Raw genomic sequence first — 25,375 nt, forward strand, 5'->3', positions numbered from 1 at the left:
CCCTCTTTTGGGGTTTGGTTGTATACTCTACTGCTATTCCACTAAAACTGAGATATGGTTGCAGGAAGTAGGAGGGTATTGACTGAGGGGACCACCCCTTGAGGGTGGGATATGTTGGATATGTTAAAAGCTTTATTAACATATTCTGTTGCCTAGCTACTCCTTCGGAGCAAAGTCTAATACCCCATATGTGACGAATATGAAGAGGCGGCGACTGTCGGAGGACTCAGAGAAAGGAATTTTACAGGTAAGATTTTACAAAATTCCGTTTTTCTTTGCATTGCTAGCTGTTTATTTTATCAGCATTAGTTCTTCAATGTGATGATGGCGTAGCTGGGAGTCGCACTGGTCGTCCTGGTGTTCCAGGACAGTGGGCCTTATGGAATCCCAGCCCGCCATCGAGAGTTTAGCAGGCTATGTTTTCGCCCTGGCTTCGCAAACGACCCATCCCTGTCCTCAGGGATGCAGCCTGCGAGGTGGCTACCTCGCCTGGACGCCTCCTCCACAGTTCTCCGTGCACTGCTAGTGTCCTGCGTTTTTGGCTGACGGCACCGCCATCTGAGGGTGGGAGGTTTCCCGTCGATGAGAGGCACCCCACGCCATCGGGTACGGTAAGTACACTCTGTGTGGGACCTCTGTCTGGGGCTGGCAGTCCTGTGTGTCTGTGTTATCCCCTCATGTCTGTGCGTTTTTTGGGCTCCCTGATCCCGGTCCCTGCGGGGGCTTTCTCACAGCTGGTACGCTATGTGGGTTTGTGGGGGTCCCTCTCCTATGTCACTTTATGGTGGTGTTGGAGGTGCAGACACGTGCGTACGACTGCTGTGGGGTTAAAAACCGCCGGTCCGCCATTTTAGGTGTGGGCAGCCTGCTGGCTTCACTGTGGGCGCTTATACAGCAGTGTATGTAGTGTGTTTTGGCGCCTTGTGGCGCCATCTTGTGTGTGGCAATGTGTTTTTTTCTGAGCACGTCGGCGGCCATTTTCCCGAAGCCTCCCATTACTTTCTATGGGCAACCATTTTTCCTTGGTCTAAAATCCTAGTTCAGCCTATTGCTGTGACATCACTTCCTCTTTCTGCACAGAGGAGATCGGCAGGCGTGTTGGTAACACTTGTGGGGTCTGTCTTGCTGTCTTTTTTGTGGGAATACCTCTGGCTGTCAGCTTATTCCTGCTTGGGGGTCGTTTTGCATTGTCCCTCATAGCGGTGGATTGCGGTGCGCTTAAAGGGCCAGTACCTTAAAAAAAAAGTTTTTTATTATGGAGTCCCAGGACAGCAAATTTCCCGCCCCTCTATTTGGGGTTCTGTGGACTTTAACTGCTTGCTACCTAACTGAGTTGGGATGGCTGATAGCAGGGGGGTATTGGACCAGTGGGACAGCCCCCATAGGTGTGTCTATGTAAATTACTTTGTTTTTAACAAGTCTTATACCTAGCTTGCTCCAATGGATAAGAGGTCAATACCCGTTGGTGAAGACTGTATGAGTGGGCGGTGACTGTCAGGACTCAGAGAAAGGAATCTTACGGTAAGATTTTACAAAAATTCCGTTATCCCGAAAGGAAAAAATTGTTTTCTGTAAGTGTTAAGTATTAACTGGAGTTCTACTTCAATTTGGTAGTGTGTTTAAATCTGCTAGTGCATCTAACAATTCCTACCCCCTAGACTGACAAAGCTGCTGTCCAAATCTGCCACCTCTGCTCCCTCTTCCAGAGTGGTTTCTTTAGAATACCGGAAGTGTTACTGGCCAAATCACCAGGGGGAAAAAAGTCTAAAAAGAAAACCAATGCAGCCACCACATGTAATGATTGGAAGGCTGCAATTACATTTTTGGTTTTGAGTTTCACATTGCTTTAAGGATAGAGTGGGGAACATGTTGCATTGTGTGTGTATTTATAACGCACTATTTCCAAAGCACACGTTCTTGTAGAAGTCACTGTATGTATGAGTGACTGCTGAAGTGTCCACCGGCTGGAACCATAAGCAATAAGAACTAGAAATGTCACCAGCACACCATGAGTCTCTTTAGAGGTCCATGGTGTGCTGGTGACATTTTTCACTTTTTTTTTTTTTAATTTCCCCTCTGGCACAGAAGTAGCCAATAAGGGGAAATGTCTACCAAATGCCCATTCAATGATTAACCACTTTCCGCCCAGCCAATGTATATAACTATCCTAGTTTTGGAAGGATGTAGTTGTATGTCCTCCCAGGACTGCGCCTTGTACAGTTCCAGGGAGTGCAGTGATGCGAGCCATAATCACTGTGTCCACCAGACACCAATCACAGCGATCTGTTACAGTAGTAAGCAAGGTTGTCATTCATGACACTTTCCTTTCTGTGCGATCTCTGTGATTGGTCGCATCGATCACATGGTACCAGGGCCAATCACAGCGGCCCTGTATCATGTGATAACTGTGACCAATCACAGTAGTAAACAAGGTTTAGTGATCATCACTGTAATGAGTAATCAGAGTGTACGCCCCCCACAGTGTCTCTATGGTAGCACTGCACTGGTCTAGTGATGCTGTGTGGAAAGAAAATGAGTGTGTGTGTATATACACGGGGGGAGTAGCAATGTGTTTTGGGGTGTAATTTCAAATGTGCCCATGCTGCGTGTGAGAAATATATTAAATTGATAACTATGTGAAAAAAAAAGGGGGTGAAAGTGTCTATTGAGTTGGCTAAGAAAAAAAAATAGGTTTAGGTCTCATTTTCAGTATTATATTGCAGTGTGCCTCTCGAGTAGTAGGAGATAGATAGATTATCTATCTATCTATCTATCTATCTATCTATCTATCTATCTATCTATCTATCTATCTATCTATCTATCTATCTATCTATCTATCTATCTATCTATCTATCTATCTATCTATCTATCTATCTATCTATCTATCTATCTATCTATCTATCTTATGGAAAGGGAGGAACATGGCTATGAATATACAAAACTCTAAGCAAATTTTGTATTGGCAATTCAGAGAGGTACCTGATGTTGCCCTAATGGCACATCCTTTAAGAGCTGAGCTTTATGACCTCTGCTAGCTACAGCTAAAGACCTCTTGCCCATTAAACTCCTGTCTGAGCATCTACTTTTTCACTTTATTTTTTGTACATATGTGTTTGCGCAGTTTCGTGCAAATGCCCTAAAACGTATTCTCGCATTCTTGTTCTGCACAATATGTAAATGGATATTTGCGTGCATGAGGCATAAATTACTGACCAAAAAAGCAGTTTTCTCTGTCGTTCGTTGACGGACACAGCTTCAGATCTTCATTAGACGGATGGGCTATGCTGCTCTTCCTAGGAATAGGAAACTAGGCTGAAAAGGGTTAATAAAAGTTAACTAAGCTTAACTATGCCTATGGGCTAGTCCCAGGTGGTATACTTCCACTTCCTGCTCTAGGATCTGTTTTTTTTCTGCCTAGTCAGGCGTAAGGACCTAGCTCCTTGCTGGCATCTCTGGTCCTGGCACTTTTTTTCCTTTTTTTTTTTTTTTTTTTTTCCTTCTACAATCAAGTTGTTCCTGTGAGAGCTAAAATCCACTGCTGATCTGGGCTGGGCGATGGACTGGTCTCGCCAGGCTTGGGACGCCGAACTGGTGCGGCTGGTCATTGACATTCCTTGGCAGCTTCCTCTCAGGAAGGATCTGCTGTCCCAAGGATCGATCTTCCATCCTGCTTTGCAGTCGCTGGCTTTGATGTCTTGTCTGTTGAACGCCAGGTGCTGAAGGATAGGTGTTTGTCTGAGTTAGTGATTCTACACTGTTGAAAGCTAGGAAATCTACCTCTAGGAAGAACTACCATCGTATGTGGAAGGCCTACATTGCATGATGTGAGTCTTTCTTGCTCCTTCTTGGTGGCTCAGATCTTGACCTTCCTTTAACAGAGCTGTTGAAAAGAAATCGGCCTTGAGTACCATCAAGGGCCAGGTGTCGGCTTTGACGGTCTTCTTCCAAAAAACTTTGGCCACACACTCCCTGGTGCGTAGCTTTTTTCAGGGTGTCGGACATTTTGGTTCCTCCAGTGCGGCCTCTGGATCTCAATTTGGTGTTTTCCTCTCTACTGAACCCTCCCTTTAAAAATATGCAGGAGATCCCCTGCTTATGCTGTCCCACGTGGTGTCCTTTATAGTGGCAATCACCTCTGCACGCAGGGTGTCGAAATGGCAGCGTTATCCTGTCGTTAACCTTACCTGGTGATTCAAAGGGATAAGGTGGTTCGTCGCCCCTGTCCATTTTTTCCATAGGTTGTCTCTGATTTTCATTTAAATGAAGACATTATGTTGCCTTCTGTGTATCCCAGGCCAGACCATCCAAAGGAAATTGCTTTGTATGCCTTGGATGTGGTCTGGGCAATTAGGGTGTACCTGGCAGCTACGGAGTCTTTCAGGAAGTCAGACTCTTTGTGTTTACGGATGGACCTCAGAGTTGTCTGCTTCCTCTGTGACCATTTCCAGATGGATCAGACACAGTGGTTCAGGCCTATTCCATCAGGGGTCAGGTTTCTCCATTCCCTCTACTAGGGCGCTTGGTCCTCCTGGGCTTTCTGTCATCAGGCGTCAGTGATGCAGGTTTGCAAGGCGGCCGATTGGTCGTCGGTGCACACTTTTGCAACGTATTATAAAGTGGATGTGTTGACATCTGCAGATGCTTCTTTTGGCCGCCAAGTTTTGCACGCTGCTGTTAAAGAGGACCTGATCCTCTGAGGGTGGTTTTTTTTTTTTTTACAGTTGGGCTCCAGTTGTTTGAGCTCCTGTTGCCTGGTTGGCTAATGTTTAGCCTCTGGAATTTTATTGTTATTCCCGCCCCTCATGTTAACACTGCTTTGGGATGTCCCAATGGTTATAAATATCAGGAACTGTGTCTGTCAATGAACATTGGAGAAAAGGATTTTACGGTAAGTCTAAAATCTCATTTGTTTTTGGCTAATTCTTAAACAAAACATTTAGACTCGGTCCACACTACCGCGACCATAAGTCGCCCCATGACGGAGCGACTTTTTACCGCGACTTTACTGCGACTTGTGAATTACTGTATTTTCTGGCGTATAAGACTACTTTTGAACCTTAAAAAAATCCCCCAAAAATGGGAGGTCGTCTTATACGCCGAGTATAATATCTCCAATAACCTAAGTATTACCGGTAGATCATGTAATAGGGGGGTAGTCTTTTATACGCCCAGTCGTCTTATACGCCGGAAAATACGGTATTTAAAGCGACTTATATGATGGACGACTTTGTATTTGGCCAATCAGAATATGATGTGTTGTGACCCAATTCCCCTTTTCTGTTTTTTTTTTACTAATTTCCTCATTGCCCACCAGTGCCATGTATCAGTATCCACCAGTGCCACTGCCCACCATTGCCACGTATCAGTGTTCACCAGTGCCACGTATCAGTGTCACTGCCCACCAGTGCCACTGCCCACCAGTGCTACGTATCAGTGCCACGAATCGGTGTCCACCAGTGCCGCGTATCAGTGGCGCGTATCAGTGTCCACCAGTGCCACTCACACAGACCAGGCAGAGATAATGGTATATAGCAGGGGTCTTCAAACTACGGCCCTCCAGCTGTTCAGGAACTACAATTCCCATCATGCCTAGTCATGTCTGTGAATGTCGGAGTTTTACAATGCCTCATGGGATGTGTAGTTCTGCAACAGCTGGAGGGCCGTAGTTTGAGTATCCCTGGTATATAGGAACTGTAGGCATGGCTGCAATGTGGGGAATGCCTGGCTAATATCTTTCTTCTTCCTGGAAAGTCTGATAAGTCGCTTGACAAAAGATAAGGATCCGACTTGGAGGCGACTCCCATTGAAGTCTATTGGCACAAGTCTGATACAAGTCGCCTTGAAGTAGTACAGGACCCTTTTCTGAAGTCGAAGCGACTTCAGTAGTGCATATTAAGACGGCTCTCATTCATTTACATTGCATTGGTTATGACAAGCGACTTGGGGCAACTTGAGGGCACACAAGTCGCCTGACAAGTCGTACTAGTGTGAATGGAGCCTTAGACAGTAGTTTATCCTTTTAAGCTGTACAGCATGTTCATCGATTTGAGTGTTTTTTTTCTTTTCCTTCAGCTTCCTAGGGTGACTCGTTTTCTCTGAGGAGCCTAGAAGCAGACGGCTCATGACTTCAGATCAGGATACTAAAGTTGTGGCTGAACCGCAGGTGCAGCAAGTCCAAGAAGCCAAAGACAGTTCTCATCTTGTAAGTACTGTGCTGCTGTGGCTGAGATAAAACCAAACAAGTTTTGGAATTTGTCATTGTCTGTGTCTTGCGTTTTTGTGCCTGAATTCATTGTCTCAGACCTTTAACTGTTGGCTGATGGGAGTTAAAGTTCACACAAACACTAATTACTAGTTTTACATTTCACATTTGCATTTCAGTTTTACATTAACACGCAAAAGTATACGGAGGAAAAATGAGTTTGTTTTTCTCCTAGGCTTCCTGTCTGTAACAAAAGTATAAAGCACAAATGCTGTTTGCTTACTTATGAACAGTTCTCTTCTCATAATAAGACACCTAATGTGAACTGGCTGCCATCACTTACTTTATTTGAAAATGCTTGTTGTTGGGCCGTCATGCAGAACTTCCAGCTTCAATGCTCAGAGTCACTGACATAACACAAATATTCAGATCAGGGGTTGTCGTCAAGATCACATAATTTGCTCCATACCTTAAGTACCCTGCTCTACATGTACTCAGTTGCTGTATATTTTTCAGCACTGGGCCAAAAAGTAGTAGTTGATCTGCCTAGATTTATTGCTGTTTAGGGGTTCTGGACCTCAGCAAAATGGGAGCTTCTGGCAAGAATAATCAGGAGCAGTGTTGGAGGCAATTGACAGTGCACACTAATTTTGCTCGCATACCGTTTTTATCAGCATATAACACGCACCTTCACTTTAACAGGGAAGTTTCAGGAAAATAACATTTTAAATATTTAAAAATAACAGTACACAGCCCCTTTCATTAAGCAGCCCCCTATACATTTCACAGCCCCCCCCCCTTATGCACAGTACATACCCCCCTTTTATGATAAAACCCCCTTTACATTGCAGAGACCCCCAGTCTTCTGGGACAGCCCTGTCAGCGTACTCTAAAGTAAAAAAAAAAACACTGCCAGTCCCTTTTCATAGATGCATTGTCACTGTTATTGTAAACCAATACCTCTAAATACCTTATTAGCTCCGTTCTTTCATGGCCGATCATGTGACTGCTCTCCTCTGACGTTTAATGGCCGGTCATGTGATGGCTCTCCTCCACCAATCTGAAGCTACACTTGGAGGAGGGGGAGAGCAGCCAGAAAAAGCGAAGCCAACAAGGTTTTTAGAGGCACCGTTTTTCAATGACAGTGATGTAATGTAGGAAGGATCTATAAAAAGGGGCTGGCATGATTTTTTTTTTTTTTTAGGTTTTAAGTTCTATCTTTAGATCTAGAGGGATGAAGTGTAGTGGTGCTGATTAAATGTGGCTTTAATTGGAGTGGTAGGTCATATAAGCATTTATACGTTGCAATTGTACATATAAAGTTGGGAATTGCTTTTTTTTTTTTTCTTTCCTAAAGTAAAGTGCCTTTAAACTGGTAGATTTCTTAATTATTTATTTCAGGTACTTGTATATGGCCGTCAATTTCTGCAGCACTTTACAGATACATTGTACATTTACATCAGTCCCTACCCTCAAGGAGCTTACAAATCTAATGTCCCTAAAACTCATATTCATACATACACATACTAGGGCCATTTTATACAGGAGCCAAATAACCTACCAGCATGTTGTGTGGAGTGTGGGAGGATACTGGAGTACCTGGAGGAAACCCACGCAGACACTGGGAGAGCATGCAAACTCCAGGCAGTTAGTGTCATGGTTGGGATTCGAACCAGTAACCCTTCTGCTGCTAGGCAAAAGTGCTAACCACTACACCACTGTGCTGCCCACAATTGTGTCCTATGTTTAAGATTTTATCCCTTCGCAGTATATTGCAGGTGGTTAAATGTTTTACCTGCACCTCCATAGCATAGCATTTCACTCTTAGTGTTACTAAACCCAGGCGATCTGGTCTTCCCAAGCCTTTGTACATTTTATCCTGAATGGAAGACTCTTTGGCTGGTGTTGGGATCCCTTCCGTGGCATGCATAACTTTGAGACACTCCATACAATCTAAGGGAAAGAGACTCTTGTTCCTTTTGGAACTATCCCTTTCCTTCTCACTATCGCTATCTGACCCTTCGTCTGAACTGAAAGGGGATCTGATCTGACTGGTACCTTCCCCTGGATTCTCCTCATTCCTTGTGCCGAGGGAATGGTTTGGGACCCCGACATGAGAGATGAGGGTCCTGTTCTAGACCACACTCTATCCTGGGAGGATAGGCTATCCCTGGAGATTTCCTCTGCCTGTGTTGGGGTCTGAGAGGTAGCTACTGTAGTCCTAAAAGACCAAATTGTAGCTAACATCTCATCCTGCACTGACTTAAGATCTTTCATTAAAACCGATGCTTCCTGCCCTGCCGGTTTATTGATGCATGTATGGCAAAAAGGCTTTGTGTAAGATCTTGACAGCTTATCCCCATAGTTACCGCACTTTTAGACATGCTAGTGCTAGCTGAGTTAGATGGGGGTCTGACAGGGGCCTCCTGAGTTGAGGGAAGACCTGTGCACAAAGATGAAAAGAGAAACATATGTGTACAACAGACATCATTTGTTTAACACTGCGGCTGCTAATCAGGAAAAAAAAGGTATGCCTGTCCTACAGTTATAGACAGCAGTCGGCCCCCTCACCAGTATAGTCACTTACCCGGTCTCTCTGTATTCCCTGCAGCCACCTACACCGCCGCTTTCTCCTCTATTGGAAGTGCGGTCGTTCTAGTCTCTTTAGGGTGTTTCAGCCCCTTAGTAGCCGGAAAGTCTGCCATGACTACTCGTGGGTCCGGCGTCTCCTCCATCTTGAGCTTCCTTCTCGGCTCCACTTGCTCCTCCCCTCTTGACCGGAACTTCCGGTCCTCAAAGCGAGGCTTGAGGTGCACTCACTTGGTGGGAAATACGAATTCTTACCGCTTCCAGCTACAGAGGAGCAATGGAGGAGACTCTTCCTGCAGAGACAGCAGGACTTCAGGTATGGAGGGACCTTCTCATTAAGGTAACCGACTACCTGGCTTGTTTGGCGACCTGTAAGCTCCTTGTCAAAGGACACAGATAGGGAGGAACCACCCAGAGGCCGTCCGTACCTGCCTTACAGGGGTACCTATCAGACACTCATTTGCCTTCAGGTCAAGAAAAAAACAAACGTTCTGAAGTAGGTTGGAAACACAACTGAACTGAAGCTCAAGGTATGGGTGGAACCTTTTTAACAGCTGCAAATTAGTTGTGTTTCCTGTAGGGTGGAGCCACAATCTCTCATATGTAGGCCGTCCTGGAAGGGTGAAATGAGAAAATAAATTAATTTATAGGTATAGCCTGCCACAACTGTGCATATCCTCCCTCACAGGGTATCTGCAATGCCCTTGCAATGTATCCTAGAAATCTGGATGCCAAATTACTGTGACTAATCCTTTAATAGCCATAAAAAGGGAGTATCCACAGCAGTTCAGCATGTAGATTAATGTTATTTCTCAGTCTTTTGCAAGTAATTCCAAAGTCCCATGCATCCAAACCGTTATCCTGCAATTTTTCAGGACTTGGTGACTCAAATGCTGTATAGCCCTCTCCATATTGAAGACAATTGGCAAGGTATTTCCCATAAGTTAATCAAGATACTTATCCTGTAGTTCCAAGTCAGTCCATTTCGGTGTACTAGCCTGTGGGTAAAAGCCAGTGGGTAGGCGTTGGTGGCTGTGTAAAATGAGCCTGACAGGTTTCGCTGGTAAACCGGCTCCTTCAGAGGCTTAAGCGAGCAACCTCCTTTAATCCTTTTGCAAAAGGAAAGCAGTTTGGTGCAGGACTCTAAGATTGTGGTGGCCACTGTAGCAATGGCTCTAGTGGCTGTCGAATTCCACAGTGGTCACCTAGCTTTGAGCTGTGCGTTTTTATACACTGGTCCAAGCTAGTCCAATGTAGTCATGCAATAAAGGCATACCTTGACTTTGGTTTTAAGGTGGTTATAAATCCTTATATGACACTTAATTGTGCCCTATGTGAGGGCTATGTTTACCCGCACAGGGTATGTACAGGTGTTTTGTGTATCCCCGTGCATACAGTCCCATTCCTGTCACTTGGGGCAGCCTTTTTACTCTGTCACAGATTTTCATTGTGCACCATGACAACCTTCTAGCTGCCGGCATCCTAACGGCCAATGGCATCATCAGCTGATGAGGAGGACGTCAGTCACCTGCATAGCATCCTTGTTTGACCCTCCCCTGTCCCTCCACATCAGCTGTGGAGTCACATTAGCTGAGTGAAGGAAAAGATAAACCTTGGAATATTAGTCAGTACTAGTGTGCAAAAGTGTATATGCTTTGGAAGAATAAATCACATCCAATGTTGGGTGTCCTACTTGGACTTGTGGATGTTGCTCCATTATGTAAAACGTTTAGAATAGTTTTTACATTTTAGAATGGGGTGCCTCGAGACTGTCCATATTTTTTAAAGGGAGCCTTGTGATTGTCAATTTTTAAAGGTGCCTTGACTGAAAAATGGTTGAGAAACACTGACTTGGGGGACAGTATAGGTGCTCACCAAGCTGCTGCTCCCAATGTGACATCCATGCAGATGTGTGAGCCTGGCCCTAAACCAACCCAGGATGCATATGGGGCTATGCACCCATACAGATGTTGCATTAAGAGCAGCATCTGTCAGTGCAGCCCCTGTATCCCAGTTGACAGCTATGGGGCTGCCTGCTCAGGGATGCATGAACATCTGTGCCAACAAACACAGCCCCACACTGGGCAAGAATGCAGATGCCCCATGTAATAAGGCCTAAGATGGGACATGTAGGACAGGAATATCCTCAAAACTGTTTTTTATGGAAGGCTGACCAGAAAAGAGCCATTGTATAGGAAAAATATCAAAGACCCAGTATGAAACACAGAAAAAATGCGCAGAAAAGTGATAAAGCCAGAAATGACCTTGGGGAAATCACTGTACAGTAAAGGACTTTAAATCCTAACCATGGGTTGTATGCTGCCTCCTTCATGTGATTGGATGCGGACTCAAAGTTGTTAGCACAGCCCAATTAAAAATTAGTACAACAAATGTTTTTGAAAAAATGTTTCCCAGTTTTCATTGCTGACACTTTTTAGAAAATTAAAAATTTGGGCAATTTGCTGCCGTTATCCATGCCTCTTTTTATCGGTGTTTAAAGCTGGCCATAGATTTTTTTTTTTCTTTCATCCTATTGGCTGAATGAAAAGTACCATTCCTCCTTCCACACAAGCGAGAGTAGGATGGAGGAAACCACCCTGTGGGGACATTCTGACAGCAGGACCCGGTGCTGTCGCATTTCGCTAATCAGGGGCTGCAGCGAGTGATTGACAAATGTTTTCTAACTAGTCTGTTCATCAAAAGTCTGAGTGCTCTCAAATAATGACAGCCACGCATGGATGGAAATACGGATTATCCCTCTGAATTCTGCTCCATCTATGGTCAGCTTAGAATATATAGTTAAAAATTCAGAGATTGCATATATACGTAGCAGCAGTGAACTCTTTCTGATTACATCGTAGTGTGTCATTAGGGTCCCCAGATCTAGTGTTCCCATGGGAAGATTTCCCCGCTTTTATTCTGATGTCGACCCCTATTTTTTATTTTTTTTATTTCACTTTTAATAATCGTAAACGAGATATATAAAGAGTGATTCTTCCTAACGCGGGCACAGACAGCAATAAAAATAATTACAGGGGTTCGAATACCTCTCCACTCTATCCAGAACTAAAAAAAAAATGTTACTTTAATGCTAGCTGAGAAATTGTCCTGCTGCTTGCACCCGCAGCAGGGCTAAATGTAGAAAATAACTACCCGCCCAACACCCAGAACTGTATACCCTGGGCGTTGAGTGATGCAAATTGTGCTTACCTGCAACAGTGAATGGGCTGACAAAAGCCCAGGCGCCAGGATGCAATTTCTAGTTACCATGCCAACCTGGCGCTTGGGATTTGTCGAGCCCTGCTTTATTTGTTTAAGGTAACTTAACGAAGGTTTGTAAACATACTAGGAATAGGAGTACAAATTCTTTGTGGCATTTGTGCTTTCTTTTAACAAACCTAGCAGTTTATGAATTACATGCTTGTGTGTCTTTCTTCAGGAATCAGCCAAGGTTTCAGAGTTGAACCCTAATGCTAAAGTATGGGGGGACCACGCGTTACATGTGGAATCGGGCAGAGTTGCTGATGAGACTGTGCAAGAATCTGAAGGTTCAGGGGGTAGCTCCTCCCAGGATTGGCCCAAAGAAGGTAAAACAAAAACCTTGTATAAAAAAACGTTGCACTTAAGGTAGAAATGTCTTGAATTTGGTTTAGGGTATCCAATGATCACTTGTTAACAGTGCTATCTACCTGGCTTTAATGCTGACTGAGTCAAGGCTCCAGTTGGAAGAATAATCAGGGAAATTACAGCGCTGTAATTTCCCTGATTAGGATTGCAGGTTCTTTAAGCATTCACACAGCAGCATGCATTTTGAGGTTTCCCTCTTCCTCAGAGCCACTTGAAATGTGTTAGCCTATGCTTTTACAAGATAGTCCTATGATGTTGACAAGTTCTACATGGACACAAGCGGATGAATTTTATGTAATGCAATGACCCAAACATTTGTTTGAGTATGATTATCTCTGTTTTATCTATTAAAGGCATACATTGAGGATAATGCACTAGGCCCACGTGCCTTCTATTCTATTTCATTTATTGATAGACACAGCACTTCATCTTCTTGATTGTAGGGTTATACTGCCCCCTACAGGAGTAGGACACTAGGCATAGGAAAAAAAAAAGGTTGAGCTCACCTATGGGCAGTCCCTGGGGGTATACTCCCACTTCCTGCTATAGGTATTCAGTTTTTTTTCTGCCTAGTCTGGAGTAAGGACCTAGTTCCTTGCTGGGAAAAAAAATTTTTCTTTTTTAATTTAATTTTTTCCTCTTTATTATTTTGTTCCTATGAGAATCTACAAACCAGTGCCGGGCTGGGCGACACACTGGATAATCTAGATCCTTATGGTCCCCCCCTGTCCGGCCAGTGAGTGCGTGCAGACCACAGCTTCCGCACTAGGTCAGCCATGACATAGCCCCACTGGATGGGGGCTGGCCTGCGAGTTAAAAGCTAATTGCAATACTGTTTGTTTATATTTTGTCTTTTGTTTTTTTTTCCTTTGTGTATGTATATTATTTGTTTTGTGGAAAAATATAATAAAAGAGATATGGAAAAGTAAATGTCTCGCGAGGACGCATGCGAACTGGTTTTGGCCTGAATTGCAGCATTTCCTCCTGGCTGACGGCAGTCACATTACAATGGAGTTGTGTCCTGTCCGCAATGTTGCCCACCCTGTTTCTGGTGTGGTAAGCGGCGGTCCCCCTTCTACCCCTGGCGGGTTTTGGGGTGGACGTGGGCCACTCCCGGGGATGGTCGGACCCCTAGGCTCCCCTCCCTCCCAGTTTGCCCACCCTGTCTTGGTGGTTTATTGTTGTGTATACCTCCCATCTGCCCACCCCCCTGGGGCGGACATACCTTTTTAGGTTACATGGGGTGCTGCGGTGGGGGTTTGGGGGAGCGCACCACCAGCGACCGAGCGATCGTTCCTTGGGAGGGGGATAGGCCTAATGGGGACGCCTGCCAGGGCCCCCCTTCCTGTTGGGGTCGTTCTTTTGTGCTCCGGGAGCCACAGGGCCGCCATTTTCTTGTAGCCTTATGTGCTACAGATCGGCGGATAGGTTTGTGTATCCTCGGCAGCCATTTTCCTATAGTTTCCCTTTTGTAAATGGCGGCCACCATGTTTTTAGAGTCCGATGGGCGGTGATTCAGCGGTTGACCTCTAGTGCTAGTATGGCGATATTAAGCTTCCTGATTGCCACATGGTGTGCAGGTAGTTGGGCAGTGAGTACCTGACCGGTGGTGGTGAGTGCCTTTTGTGTGGGGCTTTCTCTCCCTCTTCCTGCTATTGCAGTGGTAGTGCTTTGTGCTGGGCCTTCTGTGCCGCAGCGCGGTGGGGTGTCCCTTTTGCAGTGTTTTACACTTATTTTAGGGAGTTCTCCTCTTCATTCCTGGAGTACATGGAGCAGGATTCACCATCCGACCCCCTCTGAGGCTGCGGGACCCTCTGGGGCCCAACAACTGTCTGCATTGGCGGTCCTGGAGTCCTTGATGTCCAAAGTAGATTTGGTCCTGGGCAAACTGGGTAGCATAAAGCGCCCCCCCCCCCCGCCTTCACCTGCTTCTTCGGTCTCCTCTGATCTAGAGTCTGATTTGACCGCTGCGGACGCAAGTTACCCTTCAGGGCCTGCGTACTCTGATCGTGAGGTTGATTCCCCTGGCCCTCAACCGCACATGAAAAGGCGCTAGTGGATACACTGATTGTATCGGGGGGTTGGGGGAAACATTGCATATGGAAGATGTGACTAACGCGCCATCACATGCACGGGTCACCTTTTGCACCCACAGGTCCTCCAAAGCTGCAAGGATGTTCCCTTTTCCCGCTTTTTTGACAATATTGTCTCAAAACAGTGGGGGTGCCCAAAACACACCCTTGCAATGCCTAAGTGTTGGTCCCTCCTTAAAAACTGGACGGTACCTCCTGTAGTGGAGTCCCTGGTTTACAGGTAAATAAAAACCCAGTCTTCTCAGACCAGGCTGATAGGCGGTCGGAGGCCTTGACCCCCATATGTTAAATGTGGCTGGGTCGGCACTTAGGCTGGTATTTACTATTGCCTTAGTTTCACAGCAGTTTCTCCTCCAGGTCCCGGCGTACCCTTTTAGTCCATTCAGTCATAGCTTGTGAAACTAAGGCAATAGTAAATACCAGCCTAAGTGCCGACCCAGCCACATTGCACATATGGGGGTCAAGGCCTCCGACTGCCTATCAGCCTGGTCTGAGAAGACTGGGGACTCTTCAACCGGAATTAGTGGCTTTTTATTTACCTGTAAACCAGTGCTCACTTTGTGTAGCTGACGGATCAGTCCAAGGGCTGCGGTTTGTCTGTGACGCCTCTTTGGATGCCGCTCCCCTGATTTCTAGACTGTCTGTCTCGGCAGTGGTCCTGCGGCGCATCATCTGGTGGAAATGCTGGTCTGCAGACCAGGCTTCTAAAAAGGTCCTGTCCGATCTTCCATTCGTGGGGGATCACCTGTTTGGGGCTTCCTTGGAAGACATCATCAATGGCCTCACAGGGGGAAAGAGTACTATTCTTCCATAGGCTTCCAAGGGTAAGGAGTCCCATCAGACGGGGACCTTTTCAGCCTGTTCGTTCCTCAGGGTCTCAAGACGACGGATCCATGCCCTTTTAGCCCTCCGCTGGGGGTTCCAAGAAGTCTTCGTTGGTCAAACCATGAGCGAGTTATGCCAGTCCTGCCGACAATAGTTTCCCTGCATGAAGTTGCACATTCACCCGTATCTGGGGCAGGGGCGGATCCAGAGTCTAGTCTCGGGAGGGGTTCTGCCAGAAAATAAGTTGTTGCTTACAGAACTGTATTGCAAAATTAACTGCACTCCTGTGATCCATAGAAGTACAGCCAACAAGCTTTCCCTGTACTTCTCCTTTTAATTGTGTACCCAGCTAAAAGTGGAAACACTGCACACATATACCACAATCCTTCTACCACAAAATACTCCTAATCACTGTGCCACAGGTAACCGTTTTATAGACCCATATAAACCTCAGAATGATTGATCATTTTTAAAAAAAATGAAATGTTTCCATCACATATGCTTTACTTCACACAGAAACTGATCACTGAGCCGACCTAAAGATCTTCATTAAAACCTGCAACTGTTGGGATAATAAACACTTTGGTCAGGGCTATGTAATGTACAACATACTGTGTAGAGTTCACTGGTCAGGAGGTAACATACAAAAACATCATCATGTATAGAGTACAGGGGCCATGAGTAAAGCTTGCCATACATGGTTCAGGATTTTTCATTGTCAGCCAGCTGAACAAAATAAACTGAATACATTTGCCTATTCACACATTCAAGGCGAATGGGGAACGAATGGGGAAATCCTCCCTGTTGTGTCTGTATATTCTGACAGCAGGATTCCCCCACTGTCAGATTACTCTGATCAGCATTGCAGTCACTGGCTGCATGTGCTGACCGAATACTGCAGGACTGTTTATCAGAAGCCAGTCTATCAGACAAAACAACAAACTGCTGCAGTCAGGACAAGCCCCCTTGTTTACATGAATGTCCCCCCTTACATCATAAATCCCCATCCCCCTTTTTATCAGATTATCAGAGTCCTCCCCCTTACGTCAAAGAACCTTCCCCCTTATGTCCCCAGAGTCACCCTCCCCCTTTCTCCAGGGTCTCCAGCGCCACCCCCTTTACATTAAGGTGCCCTGAGCCACCCCCTTACATTAGGGTCCCCTGAGCCACCCTCCCATGCATCAGGGCCCCCAGAGCCCTCTTTCTTACATCAGGGTCCTTAGAGAGCCCCACTCCTTACATCAGGGTCCCCAGAGCTCCCCACCTAACATCAGGGTCCAATGAGCCCTCCTTGTTACATCAGGGTCCCCAGATAGCCTCCTCTCCTTACATCAGGGTCCCCAGAAAACCCCCCACTTACATATGGGTCCCTAGAGCCCCCCTCACATTGGGGTCCCCAGAGAGCCCCCTCCTCACATTGGGGTCCCCAGAGAGCCCCCTCCTCACATTGGGGTCCCCAGAGAGCCCCCTCCTCACATTGGGGTCCCCAGAGAGCCCCCTCCTCACATTGGGGTCCCCAGAGAGCCCCCTCCTCACATTGGGGTCCCCAGAGAGCCCCCTCCTCACATTGGGGTCCCCAGAGAGCCCCCTCCTCACATTGGGGTCCCCAGAGAGCCCCCTCCTCACATTGGGGTCCCCAGAGAGCCCCCTCCTCACATTGGGGTCCCCAGAGAGCCCCCTCCTCACATTGGGGTCCCCAGAGAGCCCCCTCCTCACATTGGGGTCCCCAGAGAGCCCCCTCCTCACATTGGGGTCCCCAGAGAGCCCCCTCCTCACATCGGGGTCCCCAGAGAGCCCCCTCCTCACATCGGGGTCCCCAGAGAGCCCCCCCTCTCATCGTCCCCACAGAGCCCCCGTCACATCGGGGTCCCCACAGAGCCCCCCCCTGTCACATTGGGGTCCCCACAGAGTCCCCTCCACATCACGGTCCCCACAGAGCCCCCCCCCCCCCCTCCCATCCCACATCCCACTGCTCCTACTCACGTTTTTATGCTGACACTCAGACTCACTGTTCTGTGCTGTGCTGAGGTAGTTCGGGTTGGATTCTGAATCTTCAGAAGTCTGCTTCTGGTTCGGTTCACAAGCCTGGACTATCTTGGCCTGACTCTGGATTCATCCTCAGCCAGAGTTTCTTCCTCTGGAGAAACTTCAAAAGTTGCAGGAGGCAATTTGGCTTCTGCTATCCAGCAGATGGTCGTCTCTTCGGACTTGCATGTCGGTGCTGGGCCTGATGGTGTCTACCCCCGAGGCGGTTCTGTTTGCACAGTTCCACACAAGATCTCTGCAAAAGGAGATTCTGGTAAAATGGAACAAGGATCCTCCAGTCTCTGGACAATCTGATCCTGTTCAGCCAGAGTACGATGGGGTCCCTGGTTTGGTGGCTTCATTCTCCAACACTTCGTTAGGGAAAATCCATTACTTCAGCTGTACTGGACGGTTTTCACCACGGATGCCAGCCTGTCTGGGTGGGGAGGCGTCCTTCGGCATGGAGTGTGCCTAGGGGTTCTATTCTCTGGAAGAATCCAGGCTACCGATCAATGTACCGAGTTCCAAGCGATCAGACTTTGTCTGGATCATTGGACTCGTCTCCATGGGTGTCCTATGTCAATCACCAAGGGTGCACAAATAGTGTCCTGGCGGCTCGGGAAGTAGCCGGCATTCTAAGGTAGGCAGAATGATTTGTTCCAGCCTTCTGCTGTACAGATTTGTCATCCTAGTGGCCAGGTCTCAGCCTTGGCGGTTTTTTCAATGTACGTTGGCCACATACACATTGGTGCATATCTGGCCACGCACACATTGGTGCATATCTTTCTACAGGGCCTGAGGCGCTTGATTCCCCCAGTGCGGTCTCCATTGCCACCGTGGGACCTCAATTTGGTGTTGTCAGTTCTCCAGGAGCCTCCCTTTGAAAATATTAGGGAGATTCCCCAGCTTACGTTGTCTCAGAAGGTGGACTTTTTGGTGGCCATTACTTCTGTGTGCAGGGTTTCCAAACTGGCGGTGCGCTCTTGTCCACCTTACCTGGTGGTTAACAGGGTTAAGGTGGTTCTTCATCCATGTCCGTCATTCCTTCCAAAGGTAGACTTATTTTCATCTGAATGAATCAAGCTCGCTAGTTGTCCTCACATATGGACCTTGCAAGGGCTGCTGCCTCTGCTGCGAACATTGCCAGATGTATCAGGCAGACTGAGGTTCAGGCTTATTATATAAGCCTAAGGGTCAGGTTCCTCCTCTACCTGTCAAGGTGCACTCTACTCGGGCGCCTAGTGCCTCCTGGGCCTTCCGTCACCAGCCATCAGTGATGCAGGTTTGGAAGGTGGCCACCTGGTCATCTACACACATTCACTAAGTTTCATAAAGTAGATGTGTTGTCATCTGCGGATGCTTCCTTTGGCCGCAAAGTCTTGCGGTTTGCTGTTGAGAGGACTTGTCCTCTTTGAGGGTGTTTTTTTTCAAGTGAGCTCCAGTTGACATTTGAGCTCCAAGTTACCTGGTTGGCTAGGTTTAGCCTTGGGGATGTTTTGTTCTGCTGTTCCTACCCCTCATGTTTGACACTGCTTTGGGACGTCCCTACAGTCAATAAGATGAAGTGCTGTGTCCGTCAATGAACGTAAAAGAAAATGGGATTTTTGACTTGCCGTAAAATCCATTTCTCTGTTGTTCATTGATGGACACAGCACCCGCCCCTCTGGAGTTGGGTTTGTTTCTTCTGACACTGCTTGTTAAAAAAACTGAATACCTATAGCAGGAAGTGGGAGTATATCCCCAGGGACTGCCTCATAGGCGTGCTCAAGCTTTTTTCATTGCCTAGTGTCTTACTCCTGTAGGGGGCACTAAAACCCTACGGTCAAGAAGGACTGTGTCCGTCAATTTAACATCAGAGAAATGGATTTTACAGTAAGTAAAAAATCCCATTTCTCTTACGTCCTCTGACAGTCGCCGCCCACTCATACAGTCTTCACCAATGGGTATTGGCCTATTATCCACAGGAGCAAGCTAGGCATAAGACTTGTTAAAAACAAAGTAATTTACATACACACCTGTAGGGGGCTGTCCCACTGGTCCAATACCCCCCTGCTATCAGCATTCCCAACTCAGTTTGTCTTCTGCCTAGTTAAGGAGTAAGATACGCTATCCCTGTGCTGGGGCTACGGTCTCAGCCTTTCTTCTGTTTTAATACTTTTATTTTCTGCAATGTGTTTTTTCTTTGCACTACCAGCTTTTTATTTGTTATGCACTTAGTTAGTCGGTTCTCCGGAAGATTACAGCGTTTGCGGAGCTGGGAATGGGACTGGTCGTCCTGATATTTCAGGACAGAGGATTTTGGGGAATCCCAGCCCGCCATAGAGCATTTAGCAGGCTATGTGTGCGCCCTGGCCTCGCAAACGACCTGCCCCTGTCCTCAGGGGCACAAGCCCCAACATGCGGTTCTGACCGTGAGACGCATCCTCTTCTTGGCATACGGCCCCCTCCCCCCCCCGCCATCTGGGGTGGGGGGTTCCTGCGCTCTGGAGGCACTCACGCCATGTGAAGCGGTAAGTAAACCCTCTGTGTGGGGCCTCTGTCTGGGGATTACATTCTGCTGTGTCTGTCTCCCCTCATGTCTGTGTCCGGGGCTCGCATCCCTCCCGGTCCCTGCGGGGGCTTCTGAGCATGTTGTGCTGTGTGGGGGTCCCTAACCCTGTCCGCACTGTTAGTGTATTTGGGGGTACAGTCATGGTGGGGCGGACCGCTGCAGTGTAAAAACCGCGGGACAGCCATTTTAGGTGTGGTCAGCTGCTTTGGCCTCACTGTGGGCACTTCTGCAGCTCCTCTGTAGTGTTTTGGCGCCTTCGGGCGCCATCTTGTGTGTGGTTTCCTACGGATTCACGCTGGACTGTGTCCCCTAACGTGGATCATACTGTGTCCATGTTGAACAAAGCCACTCCTTTGCCCTCGGAGGATTCTCCGGTGTTTAGGGACCCTACAGACAGGTAGGTGGAATCTCTGGCTCGCCACGCTTATACGGTGGCGGGTTTTTTGCTGAAGCCCATCTTCGCCTCTGTTATGGTTTCTCAGGCTGTGGCTGATTGGGCCCGGGTGCTCAAACACACTCTAGAGGCGGATTCCGCCCCTCCGACTACTGTGGAGATGGTGGATCAGATGCATCAGGTGGTTCTGTACCTGTGTGGTGCAGCCTTGGCTGAGGCTCCTCTAGTAGCGCGGCTATCTGGTGTCGCAGTGCTGACCCATCGTCTGATATGGCTGACGAGCTGGTCGGCTGACCAGTCCTCCAGGAAGACGGTGTCGGACATTCCTTATGCGGGGAATCGTCTCTTTGGGGAATCCCTGGACGAATTGGTTAAGGGGGTCACTGGGGGCAAGAGCACTTTGCTGCCCCCGAACCCCAGGGGAAAAGTTTTCCGCGGTAAGCGGGGCCCTTCTTTTAAACCAAATCAGTCAAATCCATCATTCGTGCCTTCAAGGCGCAGGTGGTCAGAAAAAGCCCTCGGCGGGGAAGCCGAAACCAAGCCACATTGGCTCGGCAGGTGCCGCCGCCTCACCCCGAAGGGACGCCCTCACCTGTTCCAGGGGTGGGGGGACCTCTGCGTGGTTTTTTAGAACCATGGCTGTTCCGGATTCCGGACAGGTGGGTTCAGGAAATCATTTGATCGGGATACAAGATCGAATTCCTTTCGCGTCAAGCGGACAGATTCTTTCCCTTTAAATCTTCATTTGACCCCAGATCGGTTGCGCGATCTTCATCGGGCGGTTCAGGATCTCCTCGCCCAGGGGGTGGTTGTCCCGGTACCTCATCGGGACAGGTTTCGGGGGTTTTACTCAAATTTGTTCACTGTGCCCAGAAAGGAGGGCAAGGTACGTCCGATTCTGGACTTGAAAGCTCTGAACCGCTTTGTGCGGGTTCAGAAGTTCCGCATGGAATCTCTCCGTTCGGTGGTGGCCTCGTTAAGCCCGGGAGATTTCCTGGCTTCCATCGATCTAAAGGGTGCGTATATTTACACATCCCCCATATTCGAGGGTCACCAGAGGTTCCTCCGGTTCGCAATCGCGGAGGAACACTATCAGTTGTGGCGTTACCTTTCGGTCTCGCTTCGGCTCCAAGGGTGTTTACCAAAGTGCTGGCCCCTGTGCTGGCCCTGTTGCGGGCACAGGGGATTGCCATCTTGGGGTATCTGGACGATCTCCTGTTAAGATCGAGTGCCAGCCTGAGCCTATTACGCGATCTGTCAACTACCGTTCAGACGCTCCCAGGAGTTCGGGTGGACCATCAACGTGCAGAAGTCGACCTTGTCCCCTTCTGTTCGTCTCCCTTACCTGGGTATGGTTCTGGACTCTGCCCAAGCAAAAGTCTTTATGCCGGAGGACAAGCTCCGGACTCTGCAGAACGAGGTCAGGTCCCTCAGGGACAACCAATCCTCATCACTCCGAACCTGCATGCGGTCCCTGGGGTTGATGGTATCGGCCTCCGAGGCGATACCGTTTGCTCAGTTCCACACGCGATCTCTTCAAGCGGAGATCCTGGCCAGATGAGACAGGCTTCCTCAATCCTGGGAAAGGAGGCTGTTTCTGAGCCACCACGTCAGAGTAGATCTCCTCTGGTGGCTTCAGTCCTCGGCTCTGACGGAGGGGCAATCTTTCCACCCGTTGTTGTGGACGGTGATCACCACGGATGCCAGCCTGTCGGGCTGGGGTGGCGTGCTGGGTCTTCTGTCTGCCCAGGGCACTTGGTCGGCGGAAGGAGTCCTCCCTGCCGATGAACATCTTGGAACTGTGAGCGATCAGGCTGTGCTTGTTCCGTTGGTCTGATAAGCTTCGTGGTCACCCTGTGCGGGTGCAGACGGCCTACATCAATCACCAAGGGGGCACCAGGAGTGCCCGGGCGGCCCTGAAAGTGACTGAGATTCTGGCTTGGGCCAAAACTCATGTCCCGGCGATTTCGGCGGTTCACATTCCGGGTGTGGAGAATTGGCAGGCTGACTGAGCCGCCAGACCCTGGACTAGGGGGAATGGTACCTACAACCGGAGGTGTTCAGGATGCTGTGTGCGAGATGGGGGACCCCAGATGTGGATCTGTTCGCATCTCGGCTAAACAACAACTCTGGCAGACGCCTCGGATGCGTTGGTGGTTCCTTGGCATCACTATCGCCTGATTTATGCCTTCCCCCCGATTCAGTTGTTCAGGTTCCTTCGCAGGTTGGTTTTGGAACCAAAGTTGGTGATTCTGGTGGCCCCAGACTGGGCGCGCCGGTCTTGGTACGTGGACATCATACAACTGGTCGTCGAGCCTCTGTGGCGACTCCCCTTACGGGATGATCTGCTGTCTCAAGGGCCGATCTTCATTCCTGCTTTACGGTCGCTGGCTTTAACGGTGTGGCTGTTGAGAACCAGGTCTTGAGAGATCGGGGTTTCTCGTCGGCGGTCATTCCTACCCTGCTCAAGGCTAGGAAGGCCTCGTCCGTTAAGATCTATTACCGTACTTGGAAGGCTTATTTTGCCTGGTGGGAATCCAGGAGCATCCATCCTCGCTCCTTTTCGGTGGTGAGGGTGTTAGCCTTCCTCCAATCTGGTGTGGACCAGCGTCTTGCGCTGACCAATATTAAGGGCCAGTTATCTGCACTGGCCGTCCTTTTTCAGCGCCCCTTGGCGTCTAATTCGTTGATACGCACCTTTATTCAAAGTGTGCGTCATTTGGCTCCTCCTCGGAGGGCACCTTTACCTCCTTGGGACTTAAACTTGGTCCTGTCCGTTTTGCAATGTCCCCCCTTTGAAAACATCAGGGAAATTTCTCTGCCTCTGCTGACGAAAAAGTTGCCTTTCTTGTGGCTATCACATCTGCTCGCAGAGTGTCGGAGTTGGTGGCCTTGTCTTGCCGCTCCCCTTACCTGGTGGTTCATAGGGATAAGGTGGTCTTGCGACCTAACCAATGTTTCCTTCCTAAGGTGGTTTCTGATTTTCACCTTAACGAGGATATTGTCTTAGCTTTGCTGTGTGCGAACCCTAAGCATCCTAAGGAGTGTGCCTTGCATTCCTTGGATGTAGTCTGGGCGATCAGGGTCTACCTGTCGTCCACTGAATCCTTCAGACAGTCGGATTCTCTTTTTGTCTTTCCTGAGGGACCTCGGAAGGGTATGGCTGCGTCTGCGGCAACCATTTCAAAACGGATCAGACAGATGATTGTACAGGCCTATTCGATTAGGGAATGGGTTCCGCCCTTCCCTGTCAAGGCGCACTCTACCAGAGTGGTGAGTGCGTCCTGGGCTTTCCGGCATCAGGATTCGGTGGCGCAGGTGTGCAAGGCTGCGACTTGGTCGTCTGTGCACACCTTTTCCAAATTTTACAAACTTGAATGTTCTGGCATCTGCTGATGCTTCCTTTGGCCGCAAGTTCTGTGTGCGGCAGTGCCTTATGGGGGCCCTAGTTTTGCAGGCCCCTGGCTGTTGGGGTTGTTTCCCCCTTGTTTATTTGCTTTCCTGGGTTGTTTGCTCCAGTGGAGCTTTTCTGTTACCCAGAGGGTTTACCTTTCTGTTCAGATAAGGTTACTTTCTCTGACCTGGGTGCGGCGTTGCCTTTGTGACGGTTGCGCTTCCACCCCTCATGTCTACACTGCTTTGGGACATCCCATTGGTGAAGACTGAATGAGTGGGCGGCGACTGTCGGAGGACGTAAGAGAAAACTGAATTTTTGTAAAATCTTACTGTAAAATTCCTTTCTCTGAGTCCTCTGACAGTTGCCGCCCCCGCCCCTCTTTTGGGGCTTTTTGGACTTTAACTGCTTGCTACCAAACTGAGTTGGGAATGCTGATAGCAGGGGGGTATTGGACCAGTGGGACAGCCCCCTACAGGTGTGTCTATGTAAATTACTTTGTTTTTAACAAGTCTTATGCCTAGCTTGCTCCTGTGGATAAGAGGTCAATACCCATTGGTGAAGACTGTATGAGTGGGCGGCGACTGTCAGGACTCAGAGAAAGGAATTTTACGGTAAGATTTTACAAAAATTCAGTTTTCTTCTATATTCCCAGTGTTATCGGACTTCACAAGTCTTTGGAAAGCAGCGGGCGTGTGTTATCCACTCATAGATGTGTCAGAAAAGGAGCTTATAATTGCAGTAGGGCCCACTGCTCAGCGCAGGAGATGGAACCGTGTGTTGAATCTCTCCATACACTGCCTGTACCTACAATATGGGCAGGCAGTAACTGGCAGGAAGAATCGATGGACTACGAGAGCACTCACCAGCGCCCTCGCAGCTCATTAAGAACTAGGGCGTGGCGGACGAAAGTACTTGTAGTTAATTTTTATTTATTTTTTTTACAGAACAGTGAATTAATGACACGACCCTGTGGGTGGAGCCATGCACGTCCTGGCTAATTTGAAATTCTGACAGTGGATCCCCTGCCCACAGTCACAGGGAGGGGGGAACCAGGAGGAGAGGAGGCTGGATCTGAAACATGTTGGTTGTTCCACCCTTAATACGGGTGGAACATGTAACATGTTTTAAAAGGTGAACTTAACCTTAAAGGATAAGCCTTAAAGGTAAACTCCAGTCAAAAATGAAGTTCTTCCTAATAGTATGTTAAATTTCTTTGATATTCATTTTCTGTCTAGCTGCTTGTATAACTTAGAAAGTCTTATCTAAGCTGGACAAACAGCCTCTTCCTGTTCTTCACCAACAACGCTATTTCCTGTTATCTGAATTTGCTAAGCTGTATTTCACTTCCTGAAAAGGTTGTTGGTCTTTCTTAGGCATGCCTAGACCTGTCCAGCCCCACCCCAATCCCCCTATCCTTTACAGGAGTGGTCCTCAACCCTGGCCTACAGGGCCCACTAACAGGCCAGATTTTAGGTATTACCTTGGGGAGATGCAGACTAGAGTACTGCAATCACTGAGCAGCAAATGATATCACCTGGGATGTATTTCAGTTATCTTGAAAATCTGGCCTGATAGTTGGCCCTGTAGGCCAGGGTTGTGGACCACTACTTTACAGTACATTCTGTCTACATAGCCTCGTTTTAGACTAGCAGCTTCTCCAGAGAGGGAGAGG

The 25,375-nt window shown here is 48.1% G+C and overlaps 1 protein-coding gene across 1 annotated transcript in view; it reads left to right on the plus strand.

The window, feature by feature from the left end:
• Window positions 1–25,375, plus strand: part of LARP4B (La ribonucleoprotein 4B) — a 321,080-nt gene that overhangs the window by 99,409 nt on the left and 196,296 nt on the right. Inside the window, exons 3-4 of the mRNA XM_082259577.1 lie at window positions 6,073–6,202; window positions 12,231–12,378. Coding sequence (XP_082115703.1) covers window positions 6,122–6,202; window positions 12,231–12,378 — 229 coding nt within the window. The 5' untranslated portion in view covers window positions 6,073–6,121. The remainder of the gene's footprint in view (window positions 1–6,072; window positions 6,203–12,230; window positions 12,379–25,375) is intronic.

This window comes from Pelophylax lessonae (assembly GCF_965119305.1).
Source record: "Pelophylax lessonae genome assembly, chromosome: 5".
Taxonomy (NCBI): Eukaryota; Metazoa; Chordata; class Amphibia; order Anura; family Ranidae; genus Pelophylax; species Pelophylax lessonae.